This window comes from Barbus barbus (genome assembly GCF_936440315.1).
Source record: "Barbus barbus genome assembly, chromosome: 37".
In the NCBI taxonomy this organism is placed as follows: domain Eukaryota; kingdom Metazoa; phylum Chordata; class Actinopteri; order Cypriniformes; family Cyprinidae; genus Barbus; species Barbus barbus.
In genome coordinates, this window is record NC_136715.1 from 16,839,045 (window position 1) to 16,865,342 (window position 26,298).

General features: G+C 40.1%; 1 protein-coding gene across 1 annotated transcript in view; it reads left to right on the forward strand.

Moving 5' to 3' along the window:
* Nucleotides 1-26,298, forward strand: part of LOC306856652 (succinate--CoA ligase [GDP-forming] subunit beta, mitochondrial-like) — a 115,235-nt gene that overhangs the window by 83,875 nt on the left and 5,062 nt on the right. Inside the window, exon 10 of the mRNA XM_079396015.1 lies at nt 23,639-23,759. Coding sequence (XP_079252141.1) covers nt 23,639-23,759 — 121 coding nt within the window. The remainder of the gene's footprint in view (nt 1-23,638; nt 23,760-26,298) is intronic.

Consider the following 26,298-nt stretch of genomic DNA (forward strand, 5'->3'; position numbering starts at 1 on the left):
GAGGTCAGCGCGCACGCACCGCTTTCTCTGTATCTGCTCTGTTCAGTAAGTAGCGCGTTCAGTTCAAATAGATATTATGTTGCTTCTCTAATTTTACATACAAATATAGCCGAAATAACTGCACAGGCATTGTCTCGTCTTATCTTGTGTGTATTATTTGATTTCATCAGACGACGGCCCAATTATAAATCAGGATTTTTGTGCAGACTAACTTCTTAGGAGGGAGAGCTACATAACCATACATATGGTTATGTATCCTTAAAGGGCTGCGTTTCAGTCACTATTTCATATTTATCCCGTTGACTGACAACATAAACAGTAAAATATATATATAAAGAAAAACAGTTTATTCAGAATTTGGCTGCATTAAAATACAGTATGAGCACAGAGAGACAAACAAATGTAAAGGCAATATGACGTGATGACGTCACGAATATGCTAATTAGCGCATGACGTCATCTGGCGACATTTAGCGACTTTCAAACTGGCTTAGCTACTTTCCATCGAAAGAAGTTGGCAACACTGAGCAGCCCCACCACACACGTATACTGCGAGCATGCCTCCGCAATCGGCGCAAGCCCCGGCGCCCGCCATTCCCCCTCTCTTCCCCTCCCTTTCCTCTGCCCACCAAGCTTACCCAAGCGCGAGCATGCCTCCGCTAACCACGGTGCAAGCCCCGGCGCCCGCCATTCCCCCTCTCTTCCCCTCCCTTTCCTCCGCTCACCGCGCTTACCCAAGCGCAAGCACGCCTCCGCTAACCACGGTGCAAGCCCCGGCGCCCGCCATTCCCCCTCTCCTCGCCTCCCTCTTCTCACCGAGCTTACCCAAGCGCGAGCATGCCTCCGCTAACCACGGTGCAAGCCCCGGCGCCCGCCATTCCCCCTCTCTTCCCCTCCCTTTCCTCCACTCACCGAGCTTACCCAAGCGCAAGCACGCAGTCGCTAACAGCGCAAGCCCCAGCGCCCACCTTTCCCCCTTCCCCTCCCTTTCCTCCAATCCTCGAAGTTTCCCAAGCACAAGCATGCCTCCGCTAGCTGCTTGGCGGCTAACTTTCCCTTCCTTCCTCCCGAGGTCCATTCTCACTTTCTTCAGCCACACCCCTACCCATCCCGCCAATGTGCTCGCACTGGAACCAGCCCCGTAGCCAACTCCATCAGGACACAGATCTTGTCAGGTGCGGATATAGACCTTTTTTCCTTTTTGTCACCAATTTCATCGCCGAATTGATGAATCTTCCGTCACTTTAAAGAACACAGCTAACAACCCGTCACGTATCTTATCATTCACCGAATTCACGATCACTTCCAACTGCTAAACGGAAGTTATTTGCACCGAATTTCCCCACAGAAGACGCGAGCTCGGCAACTATCTCGCGATAGTTGCCGAACTCGCATTATCACACGGAGGCTCCCACTTCTATACGTACCATAAACTATTTGCAGCTAAATGCGCCATTCGAGTAGCCCAGCGGAATCAAGCCCCTTACTGGGGAGCCCTGGACACCGAACTCCATAACAGAATATTTTTAGGCCACCGTAACATTACATGTGCGGTCCGCCGATCCAATTCCCACTCCACCACTTCATGCCCCTTCACCAACCCATCCATTCCCCCCCTGCCCAGAATCATCTCCGTCCAAATCCACCAGCTCACGCCCGCTTGATTGTCTAGTAAAAAAGTCACCCCACCATTTCTGATCTAGCGGTGCTGGACGATGAAACTATCTCTTACTTCATTAAGCAAGTAAAACAGACCAGTCAAAGAAGGCCACTTTGTTTACATCTTCAACCTCCTATCGCCCATACCAAGCCCTCCTAGCTTTCCTCCACCTCAGGAAATCACAGGCCAAACTCCCATCCGACCCCCTGTTTACAGACGACTCCAACCGCCCCGTCACTCGCTTCTGGTTCCAAAAGCACCTTAAGTCAGTCCTGCTCCTGTCTGGTACCCCAGCCGAAAACTTTTCCAGCCATTCGTTCCGAATAGGCGCAGCAACCACAGCGGCCCATAAAGGCCTTTTCCAGCAGCAGATTCAAGCACTGGTCGCTGGTCGTCAGAAGCTTTCAAAAGCTATATTCGATCAAGGAAGCTCACCAAACACTAATCGGCCAACCCCTTTAATGATATACGTCCCTGGGAACCCGAACTTCAGACCCTCCATAGCCAACCCCTCTTAACATCACCTATATCCACCTTCAACGGCCCATCCCCACTCCATTCATTCCAACAGCACTACATTCAGCCTTGTCTGTACTCCTCCACTGCCGCTGCAGTGTCTGCTCCCGCAGGAGCCTTTTTCTATATTCCTCCACTGCCGCTGCAGTGTCTGCTCCCGCAGGAGCCTTTCTATATTTCCCCACTGCCGCTGCAGTGTCTGCTCCCGCAGGAGCCTTTTCCTATATTCCCCCACTGCCGCTGCAGTGACTGCTCCCGCAGGAGCCTTTTCTATATTTCTCCACTGCCGCAGCAGTGACTGCTCCCGCAGGAGCCCTATCTGTATTTCCCCACTGCCGCTGCAGTGACTGCTCCCGCAGGAGCCTTTTCTATATTTCTCCACTGCCGCAGCAGTAACTGCTCCCGCAGGAGCCCTATCTGTAATTTCTCCACTGCCGCTGCAGTGACTGCTCCCGCAGGAGCCTTTTCTATATTTCTCCACTGCCGCAGCAGTGACTGCTCCCGCAGGAGCCCTATCTGTATTTCCCCACTGCCGCTGCAGTGACTGCTCCCGCAGGAGCCTTTTCTATATTTCTCCACTGCCGCTGCAGTGACTGCTCCCGCAGGAGCCTTTTTCTATATTTCTCCACTGCCGCAGCAGTGACTGCTCCCGCAGGAGCCTTTTCTATATTTCTCCACTGCCGCAGCAGTGACTGCTCCCGCAGGAGCCCTATCTGTATTTCTCCACTGCCGCAGCAGTGACTGCTCCCGCAGGAGCCTTTTCTATATTCTCCACTGCCGCAGCAGTGACCGCTCCCGCAGGAGCCCTATCTGTATTTCCCCACTGCCGCAGCAGTGTCTGCTCCCGCAGGAGCCTTTTCTATATTTCTCCACTGCCGCTGCAGTGACTGCTCCCGCAGGAGCCTTTTCTATATTCCTCCACTGCCGCCGCAGTGACTGCTCCCGCAGGAGCCCTATCTGTATTTCTCCACTGCCGCAGCAGTGACTGCTCCCGCAGGAGCCCTATCTGTATTTCTCCACTGCCGCAGCAGTGACTGCTCCCGCAGGAGCCTTTTCTATAATTCTCCACTGCCGCAGCAGTGTCTGCTCCCGCAGGAGCCTTTTCTATATTCTCCACTGCCGCAGCAGTGACTGCTCCCGCAGGAGCCCTATCTGTATTTCTCCACTGCCGCAGCAGTGACTGCTCCCGCAGGAGCCTTTTCTATAATTCTCCACTGCCGCAGCAGTGTCTGCTCCCGCAGGAGCCTTTTCTATATTCTCCACTGCCGCAGCAGTGACTGCTCCCGCAGGAGCCCTATCTGTATTTCTCCACTGCCGCAGCAGTGTCTGCTCCCGCAGGAGCCTTTTCTATATTTCTCCACTGCCGCAGCAGTGACTGCTCCCGCAGGAGCCTTTTCTATAATTCTCCACTGCCGCAGCAGTGACTGCTCCCGCAGGAGCCCTATCTGTATTTCTCCACTGCCGCTGCAGTGACTGCTCCCGCAGGAGCCTGCATCTCTACCTCCCTCTCATCTCTATTTCCAGATTCCACAGAAATACCACTACCACAGCAGTATCCAGCATCCCTTCAGCCTAAGCCATGCAAGTTTTGGGGGGTTATCAAGCCCCTCTTCGGCTGCTGTCCTGCAATAATAGCATTTTGGGGGAGCACTTTGGGTCCGGGCTAAATGCCGAGCTCGTACCCTCTCCCCGGTCGAGGGGAGTACCCCGGGCTCGGGAATGATTACCGAGCTCGGAGCCCTCCCCCTGGACAGCACGCCAAATACGCATAAACTTGCTCCGTTATTATTATATGTAAGTGTGAACTCGTGAAGTGATGTTTTATTAACAAATTTCGGGAGGAGCACGCGCAGATAATTAACACGGCCAATTCAGCATCAGCAATCACACCACCTATCCAATCAGCACGAGAGAGTATCCCTATAAATAACCAAGCAGTCTTACCGTCATTATCTCTCGTCTTCCGACATCCCTCCACCACCCCGACTCCTCACCACAGCCGGTTCCTACCCCAGCACGGGGAGGAGCACTCAGGGGGGGAGCACTTTGGGTCCGGGCTAAATGCCGAGCTCGTACCCTCTCCCCGGTCGAGGGGAGTACCCCGGGCTCGGGAATGATTACCGAGCTCGGAGCCCTCCCCCTGGACAGCACGCCAAATACGCATAAACTTGCTCCGTTATTATTATATGTAAGTGTGAACTCGTGAAAGTGCCAAGGACCAGGCTAAGCAATATCCCGATATTCTGCACGAGCAGGGGCGGCATTTCCGTATGGCAGAGTATGGCAGTTGCCAGCCCAGTCAGGTGTGCCGTGGAAAATTATCCAAACTTCATATCTCTATGAAAATCAGAGGGTTTTAAAAATGTTTAACCAATGATAAGCATTAAAAAGAGCTTGTCAGTAAAACTTCGTAACGCCATTGGATCTCTCAGCGAAAACTCATAAATTCATAACTTCACCACGCCTCCATTCAGACTGACGCGCCGCGCACAGCCTGGAGGAGACCGATCTCCGCTTTTTCACAATAAAGGGTAAATAAATAATTGATGTTTGATAGTACAGCATTTTCTTTACTCAAACACTATGTCTTTAAAGGCTAATGTTTTTGTGTGCTTGAAGAGAGAAGTTATTTGCCGTCTAGCCAATATACTTTTGTACGTTTTAAATATCCCGTGCATAAGCGCTTAATTTGAGATTTTGACCAAGTGTATTAAAAACAACAAGAAAAACGAAGCGCCCATATAGCTACAATGAACGTTATGTAACCTGTAAAAGTTGATGAAAGCATATAATGCGATGCATTGCTGCCTCAGATAACAGTTACAGCCGTTCTAATGACACTCCATCTCCGTCATTCGCTGGTCAAAAACCTTGTTAACTCCATTTGAACTTCAATTTCATATAACGGTAAGTGCACACTGATCAGTAAAGTCTGATACAATACCAACGCTGACGACGCTGTCAGCATTATTGATTTTTCCCCCTTCTATTTTTATTTATATATATATATATATATATATATATATATATATATATATATATATATATATATATATATATATATATATATATATATATATATATATATATATATATATATATATATATATATATCAGAATTAAGAGACCAAAATACCAAATGTGTGAATTGGATTTACAAGCATTATGTACAGCTACGATATTTATTTTGTTAATGTTCACATTGGTAAGGTGGAAAAAGGGTCCTAAGGTTGTTTTAAAAGTTAAAATATTTCCAAATTGACTAAGAGACCAAAATAAACCAGCTTTATGCATTTTGTTTGTTATTTGTGAATATTGTGCATCTAACGTAATACATAATCTGCATGTTTAATAAACTCCAACTGGTTCAAAATCGCATGCGATTAATCATTTACACTTCATTTCCAGCGATATCGTCGACTTGATTGCACAAATACTATTAGAACTGAACTGAGCTGGATGATGACATCACTGAATTCAATAATGAAATACCTTTAACTGAAAATCGAATGTTTACTATTGTCCTCCTGCATTACCGACACACTATTTTCCTATTTGATATAGCTGCTTTGACACCATCTGTATTGTTAAAAGCACTATATAAATAAAGGTGACTTCACTTGAGTTAATTTTGTAAATGTGATTTTATAATTTAAAAGAAAAAAACTAAAACAAATTTGTCACACATTTATGGACATTACCACCACAAAATCAGTCATTTTGATGAAATTATGAAATCCTGCAGGGACTGATTATTATAGGGTTTGAGATGGTCAGTATTCACCTGTTTCTGCAAAAAAAAAAACGACTATAGAGAACTTATCAAAGCCAACATCCATGAAAGACACCAATACTACTGTGCAGAAGGCAAATTGTGGTTGGCTTTTCTCCTTACAGGAGTTTTGTCTTTTACGGTCTTTTGTGTCCTTCTCTTTTCTTTTTCTTTTTTTTATTCTAGCAGTCTCATTAACCAGCCTTAGTTACATGAACAGTGGACCCCACCAGTGGAGAGTGTGTCCTCCATGCTGGACTATAATGCCTGTTGCACAGGGGATTGGGCTCAGTGTGAAAATTCAGTGACTCATGGATTGAGGGCCACAGCTCATCTGAGCCTGAGCTAGCCGATTTGATCCCTTTAATACCTGAGCAAAGCTGCAATGGCTAATTGATGGGCTTGTGAGCTATGCAGATTGAGGCTTCAGTCTGCAGGTTATAAGTGTCTGTCAAGGGGCATTTGATCCTGCCATGGAGAGACTCTTACCCATTTTAACATGGCTGTCTCTCAATATGGTGCTCTTTACACATTCATTTTTAATGAACAAATGGAAAGAGTGACAAGTGTGTACAAGATCAGCCTAGTCTCACATGGTATATTTTGCTTAGTGGTGTTCATTGGTAGACCACCAAAACATCCAAGCACACTTTTTTTTTCTGTATGAATCACGCAAGTTTGTCATCAATTGGAATGTACACAATAATTTTTGATTGCCATATGCATTTATAAACAAAAGAGGTATGCATTTCAAATATATTTTTCATCAAAGACAAGTCAACCGAAGGCTTCAAATCAAGGTCAGAGGATCAGTAAGGTTTCACAGAATTTGGCTTTGTGGAAAAATGACAGAATGTGTGTTAACACGATTTTGTTTAATGCACCGAAAGTGTTCACATGCAATCAGTGTGTCCATTATTTTACAGGTTTGATGTTGATGGATCCTGTAGACGGCCTTGAGGAGCCTGAGAATAAGGGAGAGATGAGGAAAGGGGTAGGAAGGAAAAGAGAGGGGGAATGGAGAGCGAAAGAGAGAAAATTCTATCAGTTTTTAAATTACTCATTTAGTTTGTGTGGAGAGGCAGCAGAAACCAGTCATTGCATTTCAATAAGTGCAGTGATACAGTGATTCACACAGATGAATAACAAATTAGCGGTCTTAAAAGGCCCTATTTTTAGAGTGGGCTCTTCTGAAGGCCAAAGCGCCATATCAAAATAGTATTCCATCTATCTGGATTAAAACGCTCTGGGGTTATTTCATCCTGGCTAAATTGCCTTGCACGCTAAACAGTGACAGAAAAGCGAATTAGCCGGTCCTTGTGCACACTTTCTTTGCTTTATCATCGTGGCTGTAAACGCATATGGCAAATACAAACACATGAATTTATACAGTATATATATGAAAAACACATATAAAAAAGTGTGTTAATGCCCTTTGACTTGCTCTCAGTTTCATTTATATAAGCAATATAGGAATGAATGATTTACATTTACACTCAGTAACTTTGATACTGTAAAAGTAAATAAAAATGTATTTACAGTAATGTATTTTGGAAAGTGTATTTTTAAATGCAAATGTTTTCAGTTACGATGCCAAATATGTTAATAAATATTCATTCATTTTAACCTATACAGTTAGTTTTACCTTTTTATGCAAACATTTTTTTTATGATGGCAAATGTTTATAGTTATTAATTTATTCTAGTGCTGTCAAACGATTAATCGTGATTAATCGCATCCAAAATAAGTTTTTGTTTGCATATGTGTGTACTGTGTATATTTATTATGTATATAAATACACACACATGCACGTATATATTTAAGAAAAAATATCTTGTTTATATATTAAATATATTTATATATAATATAATTTTATGAATGTAAATATATACATGTAAATATTTTCTAAATATATACTGTATGTGTGTGCATTTGTATATACATAATAAATATACACAGTCCACACACATTATGTAAACAAAAACTTGTATTTTGCATGCGATTTAATCACAATTAATCATTTGATGGCATTAATTTATTCACTAATTTTTTTATTTATGCTGCGTTTTTTGCTTTGCTGCGTTTTTTGAATGCAGAAGTTTTCAGTTATAATGCAAAGTTTTTTAATAATTATTCATTTATTAATTATTTAATTATTAATTACATATATTATTATAACAAAATGTCCAATAACTGGAAATGTATTATAATATATCAAGTATCATTCGGGTGGTACTGTGGTTGCCTATATGTCAACACCCCTGAAGTCCCATTCAAATGTAAAAAAAATAATGATAATTAATTGCTTTTTTTTTTTTTCTGAGAAAAATTTTATTTTGTGCACCTTGTAAAATATATGGTCCATATATAACTATAGATAAGAAGAACTATGTAGAATTAATATAATTAAAACTATGTAGAATTAATAAATACAAATGATCTAAAGTATTTTCATACATTTTTAATGTATCGTCGCTCACCGTCTTTGTCTGGCAATCGTTACCACTGCCAGCTGATGTTTAATAGTCTTACTTTTACAGCTGTTGTTAAAGACGGGTTCTGCGGCCATTAGCAAGTGTCATTTTTACAAAGGCTGAGACATGTCTCTAAACTGTAACTAAAAGAGGATGATTTGCCTTGCAAAAAAAAGTGCACAGCTGCCCTTTAGATGCCTCATTGCCTTCTAAGGTCCGGAGCAATCAGAATCTGAATCATTTGGATAATTGACCTTCTACATGAATACATTAGAATAAATAAATTTTGATTGGCCACGGAGCATAACGAACAAAGTAGGAGGGTCAGTCTTTTATATGCAGTGTTGGTTTGTTGCAACGAGTCTCAGAGGTGATTATGTATGCCATTCTGTGTGTATTATGCATTTCCTCAATTTAATAAAGTAATTCTGGCTCGCAGCAAAGCACAGCGCTACAGTCTACTTGTGGCAGAACTCCATGATTGAAGTAGATGTTGGGAACGTCTTGTGCACAAATGCACTGCTATAAATTTTTCTACCCAGGCCTGTCAAGGGAAAAACTGTATACGTGCACAGTCTTACCGGAGGTAAGCTCCAGTACAGCTAACAGATCTCAAGGCCGGCAGTGTGCGTTGTGTGCGAGGGTTGTATGGCCTCGGTTAAGTTTGTCTGCATTGAATTTGGTTGTTTGATACTTCTGCCTTATCACGAGCTGGTGAAGATTTCACGTGGTGTAGTTGATGATAAATTTCACTTAGGTGCATTTATGTCCATGTCAACAGCATTTGCGAATCACTTTACTTTCATAATGTGACTTCATTTTATCGACCAGGAATGAATGCAGCAGGCGTTCTATAATAGAGCTTGCAGTCAGTTGCAGGTCATTGATTAGTGAGTAGTAGCTACATTTATTTGTTTTTAAATTTAATACTTTAGCTATGACCAATGGCACCAGTTCAGTTGGGTTTACTGAACTTTTCATGGGTTTTTATTTATTTTTATGGGTTTGGGGTCAGTAAGGTTTACTTTTATTCATTTTTACTTTAATATCCAAATGTGACAGTGAAGACATGTTACAAATATTTCTATTTAATTGTTTTTTTCCATTCATCAAAGAATCCTGAAAAAGAATTATCATAGTTTCCACAAAAACATTAATCAGGACAACTGTCTTGAACATTAATAAATGTAATAAATTATAAGAAATGTATCTTGAACAGCAAATCAGCTTAATAGAATGATTTCTAAAGGATCATGTGACACTAACCACTGTTCAAAAAAATTTATCTTAGAAATCACAGGAGTAAATTGCATTTTAAAATATATTAAAATAGTTATTTTAAATTGCAATAATATTTCACATTATTACTGTTTTTACTGTATTTTTTGATCAAATGAATGCTGCCTTGGTGAGCCTAACGCCCCATTCACACGGGGGGTTTGGGTAAAACGCCTCTCATTTACTTTGAATGGAATGACGTCAAGCGTTGCCGAACTGAATTGTGGGTCCGTCTCATCACTTCACTGGCGTTGCTCACGGCAGAAGTTGAAAACTTTTCAACATTTCAAGCGCCAACGCAGATGTCAGCCAATCAGATCGCCTTATGCAAATACCCTAGTGCAGACGCTAGCCTATCCCATTCATGCAAGACCAGAAACGTATGTGATTGGCTGTTGTCACTGTGACGGTCGCGTCAGCACCAAGCTTCAGACACGCCCTCCGTCAAGTGTTGACGCCGACGCCCCGTGTGAATGGGGCGTAAGAGGTTTATTTCAAGTGCAGTGGTGTGAAAAAGTGTTGGCCCCCTTCCTGATTTTTTTATTTTTTTGCATGTTTGTCACACTTTAATGTTTCAGATCGTCAAACAAATTTAAATATGAATCAAAGATAACACAAGTAAACACAACATGCAGTTTTTGAATGAAGTTTTTTATTATGAAGGGAAAACAAAATCCAAACCCACATGGCCCTGTGTGAAAAAGTACTTGCCCCCTAAACCTAATAACTGGTTGGGCCACCCTTAGCAGCAACAACTGCAATCAAGCGTTTGCGATAACTTGCAATGAGTCTGTTATAGCGCTGTGGAGGAATTTTGGCCCACTCATCTTGGCAGAATTGTTGTAATTCAGCCACATTGGAGGGTTTTCGAGCATGAACCGCCTTTTTAAGGTCGTGCCACAGCATCTCAATAGGATTCAGGTCAGGGCTTTGATTAGGCCACTCCAAAGTCTTCATTTTGTTTTTCTTCAGCCATTCAGAGGTGGATTTCCTGGTGTGTTTTGGATCATTGTCCTGCTGCAGAACCCAAGTTCGCTTCAGCTTGAGGTCACGAACAGATGGCCGGACATTGTCCTTCAGGATTTTTTGGTAGACAGCTGAATTCATGGTTCTATTTATCACAGCAAGTCTTCCAGGTCCTGAAGCAGCAAAACAGCCCCAGACCATCACACTACCACCACCATATTTTACAGCTGGTATGATGTTCTTTTTCTGAAATGCTGTGTTACTTTTACGCCAGATGTAATGGGACACACACCTTCCAAAATGTTCAACTTTTGTCTCGTCAGTCCACAGAGTATTTTCCCAAAAGTCTTGGGGATCATCAAGATGTTTTCTGGCAAAACTGAGACGAGGCTTTATGTTCTTTTTGCTCAGCAGCGGTTTTCGTCTTGGAACTCTGCCATGCAGGCCATTTTTGCCCAGTCTCTTTCTTATGGTGGAGTCATGAACACTGACCTTAACTGAGGCAAGTGAGGCCTGCAGTTCTTTAGATGTTGTTGTGGGGTCTTTTGTGACCTCTTGGATGAGTCGTCGCTGCGCTCTTGGGGTAATTTTGGTCAGCCGGCCACTCCTGGGAAGTTTCACTACTGTTCCATGTTTTCGCCATTTGTGGATAATGGCTCTCACTGTGGTTCGCTGGAGTCCCAAAGCTTTAGAAATGGCTTTATAACCTTTTCCAGACTGATAGATCTCAATTACTTTCTTTCTCATTTGTTCCTGAATTTCTTTGGATCTCAACATGATGTGTAGCTTTTGAGGATCTTTTGGTCTACTTCACTTTGTCAGGCAGGTCCTATTTCTGTGATTTCTTGATTGCGAACAGGTGTGGCAGTAATCAGGCCGATTAATTAATATATTAATTAAGGCCACTTATTGGATTGCATTTATACCTCCTTTAAAAAAGACTGTGAAATGTCATTAAAAAGCCATTAAACTGCTTTTTTAACATTTATTTATCATTCAGATTATCAGCTGTAAAAATACTAAAATAATTGTAAATGGAACAATTAAGGACTCAAAACTGTTAAATTCTTTACATTTCCCATCTCTGGTCATAACTGGGCTAGGTGATGTCAGGCGAAAAGCAAAGTTGTGTCATACGTATCAAGAAAGTCATTTGGCTGATTCTTTATTTCAGTGTTCACTTGAAATATCTCTATGTGGTGAAATACCCATCCATTTTGTGTAGTTGTGCCGTGAAACTCTAGTGTTCATCCACCAAAACACTAAAGCAGCATTTGTATAATGCCATCAACAAGTTCTTATGTTAACGAAATGACAGCGAGTCAGATACCATAGCTGTTCTGATATGAATTCAAATTCAAGTCATTTCAAATTTAGCAAAATCCCAAGGCAAGTAGGACTTCATACATTTGTGAATGTGTCAGTTGATTCTGTCGAGCGTCTTCCTATATTTAGCAGGATTTCCGCTCCGCAGTGCTTCTCCGCTCTCTTGTATTCAGCGTGTAGTGACGGCTGTGTGTGTTGCATGTATTCCTGTGCTCTTGTTCATGTGTGATACATTTGCTGTCTGTTGAACATCTCTGTTCCCCTGTCTCAGTGCTCTCTGATCGACACACATTAACCCTTCTGAGGGTGTTATGGGATATTTATGTCTGTCTGTCACTGACGACACATCTCTCTTCAGGATGAATAATGTTCCCGCCGCTGTCTGCTGATGTCAGCCGCTCAACACAGCAGCTCTGTGTGTGTGTGTGTGTGTGTGTGCACGCATGAGCGAAAGGCTTCATGAGAGGAAATGAAATCTGCCGTCTTGACTGACATGTGTCAGCATTCTTGCCATGCTTGCTTGCTCGCTCTCATTTTTTATCCCGTCATTTTATCATTTCTGCATATTTTAAAGTGTCACTGTATGTTTTTGAGTGTCTCATTTTTTCATTGATTGAATATGAGCTTTTGTATGAAAGATGTTCTGTCCTAAGTTGAGCGGCCTAGTGACTACATAGGCAGCTGCCTTTTCATGGAACCCTATAAGTGACAAAGGATCATTTAAGTGTTTTTAAATATATAAATTATGATTCATATTCAGTAGTTTTTGTTTTTAGCACGTCCACCAGCTAATTCACTGAATTCATGAAATATTTTTTTTTCAAAGAGCTTGATTGTCTTCAACACAAAGGATACTTGTTTGTATTAAAATTGAACCAAAATCAGGTGTCTTAAGTAGTGGGCGACCGATATTGTTATTTTTTTGACAGCCGATGCCGATATCTCGGCAAGCAGGGGGGCCGATATAAAGCCGATGTAATTTTATGCATTTTAATTAAAGAACTATTAAATCTTTTGAAAATGACTTTAAAAAATAAATGTGTAAAATAAACATAATTATACTTTAGATGACAAAGTATTACACAAATAAATAAATATTTAGTAAATATATAATTAAATAGGAAGTAAACACTGTAACCAACAGGGCACTCGGTATTCTGGGATGTTTGTGTGCGTTGGGAATCACATTTTTTTCAAATAAAGGCAAGGTAACACTCATTTCACATGCAGCACACAGTGAAAATGACATGAATATGACAATGGGCAAAAGCATAAAGCGCAGCCTAATTTGAAATCACGAGTTTAAAGTTTGTCGATCACACGTCTCCAGTGAAGCTGAACTCTCCTCCTGTCTGCATTCAATTCACACGGACCGACTGTCACGCAGATAACACGCGATCATGCAGGATACAAATGCACACTTTATAAGATCTCACAGCTGGATTCGACTAGTCTACAAGGTTTGTGAAATGTTCATTAATCATTCAAACCGTTCTCAGCGCCGTCAAAATAAAATCCCCACCACGAATGCATCGGCCAAAAAGAAAAACTTATCGGCCGATGCCGATATTTGAAAAAAAGACTAGACCTCTAGTCTTAAGAGCCTTTTCTGCGTCATGCCCTTGATATGTCAAGATGCCTTCTCACTAGGCAGCTCACTGGATTTTGGAACAGAGCAGTAGTGTATAATTTTTGAATCAGTTTTCCATTTTTTCCATTTCCACTTTCATGTCTGCAGCACATTGTCTTCCAAGACCTTTGAGACCTCCAGATTTCTCTCATAAATGAGCCTGCATCCAAGTTCAGATTTTAAAGCTGTGTTGGGCATTTACATGGCTTCCTGCATCTTTTTTTTTTTTTTTTTTGGATGGTCTGATTAGAAAATGCAGGAAGAAACATAAAGAGACTTCAAAGCACAGAGAAACTTGCATGCACCCACACACGTACAGATTGCAGTGTGCTTTTATAGCCCCTTTATGCCAGACAGCACAAGCCATGATGTCCTAACCAGGTGTGACATGACAGGTTCTCTAGTCTTCTTTCTGTCCACACTGAAAGCGAAAAGCAGCAGAACATACTTGGTGTTTAATATAGTTACTTGGAGCAAAAAACAATAAGATTTCAAAATGGACAGAGCTACCCAGTGCAAATATCTATGCTGTTAAAATTCTAAAATGCCAAGTTATTTTAGGATACTTCGCCCAAATCTTTTTTTTTTTATTTACTCGTATTGTTCTAAACCTGACTTGAATTGTTTTCAATTTCGCTTTTTCACAAAAACAACTGAAACATTCTTTAAAATTTCATGTTTTGTGTTTCACATAAAGTCATACATGTTCGCAATGACATTAGGGCGACAACAACATGATAAAGGATGACAGCATTTTCATTTTTTGGTGAGCTATCTCTTTAATTAAAAGTCTTTCTTTTGGGTGAACTATTGGTTACATATAACCCAAAAAAATGCATATGCACCAGAAAATTATATCAACAGGTGAGGGCAACTTTAGCTGGAATATTACAGGCTTGAGGAAAACCTGCAATACTGATGGGCAGTATATTGATTTTCCAGTAAATTGATTCAAATCTCCATTATTCATCTCTTTACCAAGAGTTGAAACTTGCTGCTGACATTGTCTCAAGTGTTTATGCATGTGTGTTTGTAAGTTTTTTGTGGGTGCTTTCATGAAGCTCAGTCTGTCCTTTTCTCTATTGACAGTATTGAGTCCTGTGTGTTGAGAGAGAATTGAATGACGTGCCGTCTGAAAGGATGCTCTAGCTCATCTCTGATACCTGTTTCAACCTGAAAACTGTCACAGTTCACAACCCTACCACTAAGGCACAAGAGAGACAGACCTTGAAGCGCATTCGGCCGATGCCAGGTTTCAATTCACTAGGACACACCGCACACCCTTCCGTCAATGCCTGTAGTCTGGCTGCAAATCCATTTCTGCTTTGATTGCTTTCTTCTCTTTCCTGGAGATAGAGAGAGCAGGCACGCACGTCTGACCAAAACTTCACGTAGTACGGAGGGATGAAAGACATTAGCACAATATGAAATTAGATTTACCTGGATCTTACGGAGAAAATGGTATGGGTTTTGAGAGGGAAAAATAATGAATTTCGTTTCAAGAGCAAGTCATTGACATCTCTACAGAGAAGAGAGATGCTTGGAACAAGGTAGATTGAGGGACCTTCAGGATACAGTTGGACCCTATGAAATAAAAAATGTCATCTGTTCCAGGGGGAAAAAAACAACAAACAAACTTTTAGTGAAACTCAGTGGACAATTCACATCGAATATGGCACGAAACGTACATGCCAGTACGTATTTCGTGTCTTGCAAAAAAGTTCTCACAGGTTCGTTTTCGTCATGAGATCAGGTTGCCTGAAGCTCACGTTGACCAAGATGTGTTCGATACATTCAACTCCAGCCACAAGCTGGAAGAAAGATCCCGTCAAAACTGTCAATCAAGAAAAGTCGACCGGCAGTTCTCAAGTGTCTCCTAACACGAAGTGATACTCGGATTGGCGGTGTCAAGATGTCGCTGTGTTTTGCGTGCTGATTTTTTGACATAATGCTTCATCTCCTTCACTCTGGGTGAAGAGCGAAGCTGTCATGCTTCAGCAGGCTGGATAATTATTTCTCTCTTATCCCCTGTGCCAGGCCCAATCTGAGCCCTCAATAACAGCCTGGGACCAAACCATGTCTTTCTCTCTCCCCGTCCCTTTTTTTCTTTCTCTTTGCTCCAGAGGAACGGCAGAACCACTGGCAATGGATTAGCAGAAGGGGAAAAATAGCCTCTAGATTTGATAAGATTGTGCCAAATGAAGAGAGCCAAAAGACGGAGATATCAAAAAGGAAAAAGCATATTAACTTTCTTATCGACAGCGCTAGCTTTGCTGTCACTAAGCTTACACTTTGCCAAAATATTTGAATATTATTTTCATATCTCTATGACTATGCCAAGTTTGGGTGACTGATACGAGGAGATGTGAAGCCCAGTCTGTTCAAATGGCACATGTTAGAGCATTTTGTCCATCAGAAGTGTTTCCCAGCTCTGATAGCGTGCCTTATTTCCTCAAAAGCGTCTCGTGTTTTCATGCTCTGACTGTTAATATTTAAAACTAAGGATGCAATTCGCCTGATATCCATCTACACACCTACAGAAATGCCATTATTTCGCCTTTCTAAAGTGCAAAACAAACAATTCCCCTGTCGCTCCTCCTTTCAGATGGATGACTGCTGTCTGCCGCCCCTCTTCATTTGAAAATGTTGGGTTTTAACCTTTGACTTCCAGCTTATTGACGTATTCCACATCAACTAAGAAACTAAGATGCGACAGCATTCAGAAGCTAGTGTACGAAGCCTGCGTTGCACAGATAAACCAGAACAATGGTGCTAATAGGGTACGGCGAGACGAAGGTTTTCACTCTTTTAGGCGTTAACAAAAGACAGATGCACTTCCGCAGATTGATTAGCACTGGTCAACAGAGTAGACCCCCCTTTCTCTGGGAGCACAGCTGCCAATGTGTGGTTGGATGATAATGCCAGCGCTCCCCGACCACACCACAGGCGTTCTGGTGCTGATAGCAGCACAACTGTATTTCTAATGAGCAGCCCGTTAATGGAGATTTTTTTTTTTTAAATCAAACAGCTTTTGTTTCATCTTGTTTTGGGGATTATTGTTCCAAGGTTTTAAAACACATCACAGAGGACAAAGGAAACTAATGATTGACCAGTGGGTGCAGTGTAAAAGCTATTGGCACGGAGCCGCTACCAACGCCAGAGCAGTATCATGTCGCAGAGAACGTTCTCTGAAACAAAAGATACTCCAAAGCAAATAAAGATGAAAAGGCCTGGTCAAAAGTAGGCTGCTTACTTAAAAGTGAAAACCAACAGGGACAACATATTGATGCCGTTACTCACAGCTTTCTTAGAAGTCATGATACTAGAACAGGCATGTGATACTAGACCCACTGGCGACTAATGCAGACAAACAGCAACTTTGAGAGATGGTAGACTTTGCTTAAGAGGGCTTTGATACTATTTGCAGATACAGAGAATGCCTCAAAATGGCATTTAAGATCCCTTGCGTTGTTTTCTTTCCTGTATTTACATACTTCCTCTACAGGATGCTTGGCTGGAACATATCGAATGACTTTAAAAAATGTTTATAAAAATGGCCTGTAGCCTAATTATGTTGCAGATTGTTTTGGAGAAAGAACATTCTTATTGGTATCTTTGTTATTCTTAGGGAGTATTTGAGTGGACAAAAATATGTGTAGCGCAGGGTTTTTGGTGTGTTTCTTAAGAAAGCCTATTTCTGCCATTGGATAAAAGAAAAAAAAGGGGAAACTGTGACTTTTTATCTCACAATTCAGACATAGCGTAACGGAAAAGGATGGCAAAAAAACACATCTTTCACTAAACTGTGTACGATGGATGGTTACACGCACACGCCCAGTGTAGTCGGCTTCATTAACAAATTTACTATTTATTTACAAATGAACAAAAACTCTTTTGAACCGGTTCTTTTTGAGTCAAAAACACGAAGCGCAGCCCATTCACTAAGGAATTGTTTTTACATTTGTTCATGAATCAGATACTGCTTCTCGGTTTATTCAGAAGTCCTCTGAGAAATCTAACTCCGTCCGGATATGTCTGAGATTCATCCCGTAATTGTTTGGTGATCCGATTCTCTGACCACTTGCTCCACTTTCATCATGGATAAAGGCCTTTCTGCACTAACGGATTAAACAATAACATCAAATCAATAAGATGATGCCGATCACGAAGACTAATAGCAGAGATAAGTAAGAATCTTGTATTGCAGTTTTCTCGATTGTAATTGATTTTAGTTGGCCCATTTTCACAAACCATTAATTCAGTTCTCAAAACAATGACACATTTATCAAAACGTTTAACAATGAGGAAGTTAAACATTAGGTAGCAGAACTGATAACACAAATCAGAATCTCTGCATCCTAACAACGGAGAGAGGAGAGAGCTGAATGAATAATATACATGGGTTTTATACTTACACATTCAGTATAATTACAGTACCAGTAGCCTACATTAGATTAGGAAATTTCACTATTCTTTATGTACAGTTAACAGTAGTACATGTTGTGTACCTTCAAACATCTGACTGTCAAATTTTATTTGTAACCATTTTTCATGTGTACTGCATGTTTGCAGAACTGAGAAATGACTGCCTAGAGATATAGCTAGTCTTGTGTCAGGAGACCAGGAAACTGCTATAGTACTGCATACTGTAATGAAATGTGACCAAATGTGCAGAGGATGCTGAATTTAATTTATTTATTTTATTTTACTGTACTGTATTGTGGTGCATTTCTAGTGTTTTACTACTTTACAGTAGTAAAATGAATTATCTGTTCCCAAAAGTTCATTGCTGAATTATTATTATTATCTTTAAGTTGTATACTGTAATAGACATTGAGCTGCAAAAATAATTCCTGAATCCTAATAAGAGTTTTTTGTTAAGTGTTATTGATCTCATGAGTGTTCACTGGGCAGGAAAATCATCTGTGTATTTGAATTGTGTGTAAGCATTTAAGAATACCTGTAATAACTAGATTGAAAAGTTTGAAAGACACATTTATGATGGCTTGTCTTGTTTAAGAAAGATAAATAGTTTGGTCAGTTAGATGTTCTAGATCAGGGGTCATCAAACTTGATCCTGGAGGGCCGGTGTCCTGCAGAGTTTAGCTCCTCAACACACCTGCCTGGAAGTTTCAAGTATACCTAGTAAGAGCTTGATTAGCTGCTTCAGGTGTGTTTGATTAGGGTTGGAGCTAAACTCTGCAGGACACCGGCCCTCCAGGACCGAACTTGGTGACCCCTGTTCTATATGTTTCCCAGACAGTAAGCAGAGTCGGCCCAGATCCGGCCCACATCTGGCCCGCATGGATTTCACACGGGCCAGATGTGGGCCGGATTTGGGCCAAAACTATGTTGCTGTCTGGGTTGCTATAGTGTTGCTAGTTGGTTGCTAGGATATTCTGGGTGGTTGCTAGGCTCTTGCTATGCAGTTGCTGGGGAGTTGCTAGACTATTGATAGTGTGTTCTGGGTGATACAGACATTCCCACCGCTGGTAATAACAGAAAATCAAACATTGTTTTCAAAACTGATCCAGTTTCAATGCTTTGATATTAATGTATTTCTTTGTAATTTTAGGAAATCCAAAAGTGTTACTCTTAAACTTGCACTAAAACGTGATTTATACCATCTAAGTAGCCTATGTAATATTAATAGAACCGCATGTCTTTATTGATTCAAGCTCAGAAACATTTACAACCTTGTTGAAGTTTTTTATATTGTGTATTGACTTGGTGCCATGATGAATATTGAAATGCTGTTATTTATATTTCATTTTAAACAGTATAGATGATTACTTAATGGTAATGCAATATTTGTGAATACAACTGTGCATGTCAGACAATAAATACCCCAAAAATATGCATGGGGGCTTGCTTTGGTGTTGCTACCCCTCATAGACCCCATGCCACCCCTTTGCCACCCTAAAAATTATTTTCTAGATCCGCCCCTGACTGTGAAGCATCCTTTGTGCTGCTTATTTTTAATTGATTGATTATTTGATTGATTCAGAGCGGCATTAACTATCTTAAGCAGTTATAAATTAATCTAAACTGAGCTTGCATTTAACAAAGAGTAGAAGAATTGGATTACTGCAGCTATGAAAAGTGTACAGCTGACATTAATAAAACAAAATGTAAGACAGCTTCATGTTTAACATGTACTGTACACAAAAAGTTATTTTCTAGATCAATTTGTGGTCTTGTGGTAGTGTCATTACCTGTAGTGCGTTCAGTCCTCTTTTTCATGTCACTGTCATAAGCAAAGCCGGCTCCGCTTTCAGCGTTGCATACGCTCTATACTTCACCATTAATGCAATATGGTAGAAATTTGCTTCAGAATGTTCAAGCCTGGAGGTGCAGTCCGACATTCCAACAGCAAAACGAGTTTGTTTGCGAAAAATAGAAAAACAAGATCCTGCTCCGCTGACAGTTTCTATCGCATTTGTTCTTTTTCATTCTAAATCCCACTGGCAGTTTGAGCGAAGCGCACTATATTTTTACGAAGCAGCATTTACTCATGTACGAGAAAGCATAAATCATGCCTACTGTATCATTAATATACATAGATGTCAATATGAAACGCATGACTGGAAGAAATATGACTGCGCAATAAAGGCCGATTTGAAAAATGTGCTGCAGCTGAAGACAGTGCTGTGTGGAGCATGAGGCTCCTGGATCTATGCTGCTCTCTAGTGTCAGTGGAAGGAGTGTAGGGAAAACCTAAGGAGCAGAGCAAGCCTAAAGCTGCTGGGAACTGCAAAGAGCTTATGTGACAGGAAATTACATCACAAATGAGGTTTAATTGTATTTGCTTGCATTTGAATGAAATATTTTATCATTTTTATATATATATATTAACATTATAATCACCTGATTTGAATTGGTCTAAGGCCACTTTGAAATTCTGGGATTAAAAATCTAATCTAATAAATAGTTAATTTTAAGCAGTGGGCAGCCATTTATGCTGCGGCGCCCGGGGAGCAGTTGGGGGTTCGGTGCCTTGCTCAAGGGCACCTCAGTCGTGGTATTGAGGGTGGAGAGAGTGCTGGACATTCACTCCCCCCACCTACAATCCCTGCCGGCCCGAGACTCGAACCCGCAACCTTTGGATTATGAGTCCGACTCTCTAACCATTAGGCCATGGCTTTCCTTTCAAAAATATTGAATACATATTAGGCATTTTAAACCTTTTGATTTGAATTCTGAGCTAGTTTTAGTTTGTCACAAACGGGCAGTGTGACATGCTTTAGTGTGGTTTTATTTGCGACGATAGGCTTCTCGGTTTGAGTAGAGCTCTGAATTGAAAGGTCTGAGTCAAGTTTTACTTGTTTTGGATGAGCTGTGACTGTCTCTACTTATCATGCTTTTTCTTGTCTGTGTCTTGCTGGAGTTGTGCATTGTGTAAACTGCAGTAACTCAGACGTTACAATTGATAGGGAAGACGCAGCAGATGTAGACATTCTGCAGTTATGGTAGATGCCTGCCAGTTCCAGCATCAGCAGCTGGACATTACAGACACTTTCCCTTTTCTGTCTCCATCCAGTCTGTCAGATCCACTAACAGACCCCACACTCATCTGCCGTGTGCTGTTTCAGGGTCACATGCTGGAAATGCTGCCATTGGGCGCCCTTTACTCTGTCAGCAACACCACAGCCAGAAGTGTTTTGCTTCATTTGTTTTGGTGTGGATTTATTTATATCAAAAGTTGACAATGAAACACTAGCTGTCCGCGATATCTCAGGATGTAAAGATGTGGATTTGCCATCTGGCAGCTCAGCCAGGTGGGGATGTACCTGTTGGTGGAGGCATTGTCTTGCCTGTCTGTGCAAGGGTCTCAGCCTGTATCTATTTCTATCTCAGTCTTTTTACCTCTACTGTCTGTCAGCCTGTGGATTTATCTTTGATTCTGGTGTCCTTTTTATGTAAATAATCTTATATGGATTTTCTTTTTCTGTCTTGTGTGCCTGGGTGTGTCTCAGTCAGTAGTAAGTGCACTGTCTAGGGAGTCAGCCATTGTGAGGGCTGTCAAGATGGATGCATTGCACTGAAACTGCCTAAAAATGTCAAGAATACACTATAAAAACTAGTGAGCATCAGCTAGTCACTATATTTATTTATTGAAAATGTTATTTGTGAAGGCATCAGAACCTAATTGTTTTTTATTTCTGTATCATTGTCAAATTAGGGTTTTTTGCATTATTATTATTTGTTATATTATTATTTATTTGATGTTTTAATTTGATGATAATTTGCAGGATAAACCGTTCATAATTGCATTTTTGTATTTGGATGTATTTTGTATATTTATAATATTATCATCACCAATAACAACCATTACGACAAAATCAATAGTAGTAGTAATAATAATAATTATTATTATTATTATTGTTGTTGTTGTTGTTTTATTAAATTAATTATAATTATTATTATTACATTTATTGTTGTTGCTTCTAAAATTAATAAGAAACAGAAATGTAAATTATGAAAAAAGCACTTATGCCATTATGAACAGTTTTTTAGACAAAACAAATCATTATTATTAACGTGAAAGAGTCGTGAAATGTTGAATAAATATTAAATAATATTAAATAATTCGTTATAATAATATATAAAATAGATAAATAAAAAGCAATTATGCCATTTTAAACTGTACATATATTCTGCATTAAACAAAAATGTCAGTAAAATATTATTGTTGTTATAAACAAACAATAATGTGCTTTTTAAATGGCTACAACGAAGATGCAATTACAAAATACAACGTAATGTGTGACCTCTTATTCATGAAACTGAGATAATAATTGAGATCTCAAAATCCCAGTGTTTAGAAAACCTTGCTAGTGTCTGAATTCATGTTCACGCTATACATATTCACACAGTAGGGAGCTCTAGTTTCTAGCTGGTAAAGCGAGTAACAGCATTTGTGGGTGAAACTGCCAATATCTCTCTGATCCTCAGATTTCCTCTCTAACCATGTAAACATCATTACCACCGAATGCAGCCAGCAGTCACTGCCACAGATTAGCATAGATTGAGTAAACATGCCAAATTAATCTGATCTGTTGACTTGCTAATGTGACAGAAATGAATTGACATTGAGTAATTTAAATTCTTACCTTGTAAGAGTAACACATTCATGAGCTGTTAACAATGCCTGTTTGCACACATTAATGTCCCTTTGATTGCTGCTATACATTTATGTAAATGATCATTGGATTGTGTAAAGTAAAATCTGCTTTTTTTTCTTTTGAGGAATTATGGTCATTATATAGCATTGTTTAGCTAATACCGTGCTAGGCTCAAATATCTAGTTTCTCCTCAGGTGGGCTGCTCATTTCAGGATTTAAGAACCTCGAATCTCTTCCAGCCCCATGAAGGTTTTTAGCATGCTAATGCTAATAGCCTATTTGGCAGCTGGTCTTTTTTCCCGCGAGGTTCAGGGTTTTCTCCGGTCATGGAAAGCCTGAAAATATTACTGTTATACAACATTTTAAATAATAGACATTTTCTTGATCGTCCATCGAGAATATGAACTGTTCTAGTTATCCTCAACTCTAAAATGTTTAATTGCTTTGAAATTGACTGATTTTAATGGTCACACTTTATTTTAAGGTTCAATTCTCACTATTAATAAACCATTAACTATGACTTTTGTCTCAGTAAACTAATAATAGTAGTAAGATAGTTGTTAAGTTTAGGTATATTGGGTAGGATTAGGGATGTAAAATATGGTCATGCAGAACATGTGCTTTATAAGTACTAATTAACAGCCAATATGTCAATAATAGGCATGCTAATAAACAACTAGTTCATAGTGAGAATCGTTCCCTATACTAAAGTGTTACCACCTTAATAGTTAAAAAAAACTAAAAAAATTGCTGGTTAAAATGTGTGAGAACCCTGAAGGTTTTGCTTTCTTGCCTTTCTACCTTCTTAAAGATTGCATTTGCTAATGCAGTGTCATGTTTTTATCTAAATAAAGCTTTTTTCACCCAGTTTCTCTTCTTTTTCTGCATTCAGGTAGAGGCCATCTTGGTAAACATCTTTGGGGGGATTGTTAACTGTGCCATCATTGCTAACGGCATCACCAAGGCCTGCAGAGAACTGGAGCTCAAGGTTCCCCTGGTGGTTAGGCTCGAAGGTGGGTGTGACCAAATAATGTCAATTAAATCAAAATGTGCAATTTCTGAATCAGATGTTCCAGTTTAATGTTGGCACCAATAACCTTGTGAGCAGCGCACGACATACAGTGCCGTTGCGCTATGGGCGTCCCGAGTTCGAATCCCGACTTCAGGACCTTTCCCTCTCTCCCTCTCCCACTTTGCTGAACTGTCCTATCATAATAAAGGCAAAAATGGCATAAAAAAAAAAAAAAAATGTTCCAGTTTAACTTCTAATTTTTAAAATGTGTTCTGTAAAACTTTTACCTGTAAGCAACCCTGTGCCTGTCAAGTGTAGAGATTGTTGGTGTTGGTTAGCAAGCGTGTCACGCCGCAACATTTGTTGGTGGCAGTGAGAGGAGCAGAGGGACCAGGCTTTGATTGCACGACCTCTCACCTATGTATGCTAACGCTACGCGCTCGTGTGACACTGAGCCTCAGCCTGCTCCCATCTGGCCATTAGGATAATTGGCAGAAAACAGCTGAGTCGTTTTGCCTGAAAAGAGACATATACTCCACTCCATTAGTTTCTGCCCCTCGTTTGTCCATGCCATACCCTGTTCTTCTGAGGGCAGCCTTAATATAGAACAAGATGATTAAGGGATATTTCACCCCAAAATTATCATTCTTTCAAAATTTACCCTCATCCTCATGTCGTTCAAACCTTTAAGACCTTCATTCATCTTTGGAACACAAATTAAGATATTTTTGATGAAATCCAAGAGCTTTCTGACCCTGCATAGACAGCAATGCAACTACCACATTCAAGGCCCAGAAAAGGTAGTAAGGACATCGTTAGGCATTGTGACATCAGTGGTTCAACTTTAATTTTATGAAGCTGCAAAGCTTGCAAACAATCCACAGAGCATACAATCCACAGGTTCAACTACATCAGAACGCTGGCTCATGCGTCATCAGCAGCACCACACATATGCATCATGGTACTCTCATGAATGTGCGTCAAAGTCTGGCACGGAAGAGAAGAATTGTTGAATGAATTTATTATTTTCGTTTTCTTTGCACACAAAAAGTATTCTCGTAGCTTCCTAAAATTAGAGTTGAACCACTGATGTCACATGGACTATTTTAATGATGTCCTTACTACCTTTCTGGGCCTTGAATGTGGTAGTTGCATTGCTGTCTATGCAGTTCATCAAAAATATCTTAATTTGTGTTCCTAAGATGAATGAAGGTCTTAAAGGTTTGGAACGACATGAGGATGAGTAATTAACAACAGAATTTTCATTTTTGGGTGAACTATCCCTAATGTTCATTAACTTAATTTTTTTTTTATGCATTTAAATTTACATATTAAAAATAATTCAGTCATTTTTATTTTTAACTAGCCCTGCAAATTAAATGGCTAAAAGCCTTTATATCATACATAGTGCAAAAGTAAGTAGTGGCTCAGATTTGCCTGCCCTCTCTGGAAAAGTGAATTAGACACAGTGGCCTGAAAGCCCTCAGTAATGGGTGTAAGAGGCAGCATGCTGCTTACAGATTGAGCGTCTATTCTGTCTCTCTGTCTGTGGCTGATCATGTCTGACAGATCGCTATAAGATGGTTCCCAGCTTAGAGTTTAGTTGTATTAGCTGCCTATTGATTCAGGCCCATTTCTTACCACAGGCTCTCCATAAGTCCCACATTTCCAAGAAAGACTTCAGATGCATATGAGTGTGTGCGTGTGTATGGACCTATACTCTCTTCTTCCAGCTTTTTCACAATCAGCTCCCTCATAAAGATACCTAAGACTGTCAAAAACACATAAAGAACATCCTGTTTGGGTATACTGTAGATTTTGTTCTTCAACATACTGGATCAGTGGGACTCAGTTCAGACCAAAAGTACAACCAAGTTGTTCACTCAAAAACACTGGGTCAGTTTAAATCTTAAAAATCCAAGTATTTTAATTAATATTGGTGTTCTTTTTGTCGTCTTTTTAAATATGCAGGCTATACATGTCCTATAGCTGCATAAAGATATATTAAAATTGTAATCAGACATATGATATAAAAAAAATATTCTTTTTCAATAGTGTAAATTTGCTTGATTGCACCAAAAATATCATAAAATTACTGTTGCAAGGGAAAAGTATATGTAAAATTATGATTTATGTATGACACTATCCTAAGTTATAAAATAAGTTATAAAATAATCAAAGACAAATCATATCTTTGGAATAATGTTTTTTTAAAGAGTTTATATTCTCTATTTTAGCGTCCTATTATCAGAATCTCCTGATATTTTGCAGATTTCTGTGCAAATTTAGTGGCGAAGCCTGTGAAACACTTCAGTAAGAATTGAAATCTGGTAAAAATGTGTTAAATGGAGTTGCGAGTACTAGAACACCTAAAACACTCTTTTGGTTACCAGCAATAGTATTCTGTACACTGATTTGTGAAGTGTATATGACTAGAAAGAGGAAGAAAAAAAAATTAGAGGGCCTCATCCCTACCATGGCATAGCAGATATAAAGGAGTTTGGATGCATTTATTCTTCACAATATTGTGAATTTTAGTA